Genomic DNA, 2393 nt, shown 5'->3' on the forward strand with positions numbered 1-2393 from the left:
CCAAGGCGTGGAAATGCTGAGTGGCAGCTCTGGTTATGTATACAAGCGATGACATATGAACAGAGCCAAATCGCGCCAGTGCTCCCGAGGCACACTTGCACCTGTGCCAGTGGTCACTTCCAGGGACAGGCCCAACAGCCTTTTTGCAGCTCAGCAGGAGGCCAGGGGAGAAGATGGCAGGCCGGGGTGGTAGTGGCCCTTCCCTAGCCTCATCCCTGCCCCTCTGAAGCAGAGGTTCAAGGGCAAGACCAGACCACCACAGCTGCCATACATGTGCGGCAGAGATGGAGGGGAGGCGGCGCTTCCCACAGGAGGGGCAGGGGGCACCCTGCCATGGTCTATGGCAGGAGCTGGGCATGTCTCCATAGCAGCCTGACTCCACTAGGCTCTGAGCATGGCTCTGTGTCCCAGGGACACGAATATCACTAATGCATGGCAGGTGCCCTGCAAATGTTGGTGAACCTGAACCAAACTGCAAGCACCCCAACTCTGAGGCTATAGTAGGAGCAGGGTACCCTCCATTCCTCTCAGAGAGAGGCAGGAGGCTGAGCTCGGACTCAGGAGACTTGGGTTCAAGCCCGGGCTCTCACCTGGCCATGGGGTCTTTGGCAAAACGTTAACCAAAGTTAGTCAAAGCCACGGGCCCATGATTGAGGTAAGAGCCTTCCAGGCTGCTCCGTAGAAAGGTGTGGAGATCAGGGAGGCCTCACACTGTGCTATGGAAACTGGCCTGGCTGCACCAAAGTCAGGAGCGGTGGTCACTTAGCCCATGGGAGACGTGCCCAGCTTTTAGAAGAGAAACTAACCTCTGCTGGCCCCCGCTGGGAGTGAGAGGCTGTGTACACGGGCTCCTAGGCGCTTGCCTCTGTGTTCAGATATAAGATTCTACTGATTCACACGTGTTGATACCCAGCCTGGCAACTCTCTGCTCTGCCCAGGGAAAATTCCATCCTACTCTGGGCCCCATGGTCACTGCATGCCCCTCTTGTCTTCCCTGAACAGGAAACCTGGTGGAAAAGCAGCATGCCCAGCAGACCCAGGTCATCACTTCCTACGACAACCAAGGTAAGGTTCCGCCACTACCTGTCCCCTCTCCCCCAGCTCCTGTGTGCCCAGATCTGCTGTCCTGGCCAGAGAGAGTGGGGTCAGAGCACAGACTGTGGAGAGCAGGGCCCTCTCTGCCCCGGGGATGCTGGAGCAACCTTCCCTCCCCACATCCCATGGTAAACAGTGAGAGGCTGGCCGTGTCCTGGGATAGAGCAATGAAGTCCTTGGGCCACAGAATCCGCTGCTGTCATCATCATCACCCTGGTTGTCATCACTTTCGCTGAGTGCTAACCTCACGTCAGGCACCCTGCCAGGCCACGTACATGGTCATTCTCACGTGGGTTATGCCTCACAACAGTCATATTTGATCGGTACTCTTACTGTCCTCATTTTACAGATGAGTAAACCAAGGCTTAGAAAGGTGGTCTTCTGTCCAAGATTGCAAGGCCAGCAAGAGTCAGAGCTGGAGTACTCTGTTCCCAGCACCATCCCTGCCCCCCACCACCCCAACCACCATCAAGACCTCAGCTGTCGCTCCTCTCACAGCACTGCTTCTACAGCCACCCTGGGACCCGGCTCCCCCCGCCAGGCCTCCCTCCTTCCGAGTCACGGCGGTTCCCTGGCCTCTCCCCCAGAGATGGAGCCCTCCCGGACAGGGCCCTCCACCCTGGGACAAGTTTAACTCAGCAGTGGGGATTCAGAGGGCCCTTCCTTAGGAATCCTCACTTTGCTGGACGGATCCTCCCAGAGGGGAGGGCAGGTGAGGGCGTCCGCTGCTAACTCTGCAGGAGACTAGATCTGAGAGCACCTCAGGGTGGAGGCAGGGTGGCTCACAGCTACAACTGGAGGAGAAGCCAGGTTAGAGCCCCACCCAACGTCCACTCCCCCACTCACTCACCTCCCCTCCCTGCAGCCGTGGCTTTCTGCTCTGGATTGAAGGGCCTGGGGCCTGAGAGCTCTCATAGACTTGGACCTAAGACGTCACTGCCGGTGCCCTCAGTGCTCATGTTCTAACTCGTAAGGCTGTGTCCAGAAGGCGGTGAGGAGGAAACCCTGGAGGACTCAGAGGTCCTCGGGGAATTGCTCTGTAACACCAGCTACCTCAGCATCCCCAAGGATAGATGCTGGCAGACAGTGAAGAAAGGCCTGCCAGCTCAAGTTCCAGCAGGAAGTGGCTAGTTCTTCTTGCAGGCTAGGTCAGCATCCATTTAGGGCAGGATTCCTGGGACAATGGCTCCAGGACAAACCCAAGGTCACTCAGTGGGCCCACCTCAACCTGTTACCCCTCTGAGCACTACAGAGACAATCCTGGGCCCCCACTTCTCTGAAATGGACTAGCAGCAAGC

General features: G+C 57.7%; 1 protein-coding gene across 1 annotated transcript in view; it reads left to right on the forward strand.

The window, feature by feature from the left end:
* Nucleotides 1-2393, forward strand: part of KY (kyphoscoliosis peptidase) — a 47038-nt gene that overhangs the window by 9936 nt on the left and 34709 nt on the right. Inside the window, exon 5 of the mRNA XM_010858307.1 lies at nt 1003-1065. Within this exon, the coding sequence (XP_010856609.1) occupies nt 1003-1065 (63 nt within the window). The remainder of the gene's footprint in view (nt 1-1002; nt 1066-2393) is intronic.

The sequence above is a fragment of the Bison bison genome, unplaced genomic scaffold, assembly GCF_000754665.1.
Source record: "Bison bison bison isolate TAMUID 2011002044 unplaced genomic scaffold, Bison_UMD1.0 scf7180017864384, whole genome shotgun sequence".
Classification (NCBI taxonomy): Eukaryota; Metazoa; Chordata; class Mammalia; order Artiodactyla; family Bovidae; genus Bison; species Bison bison.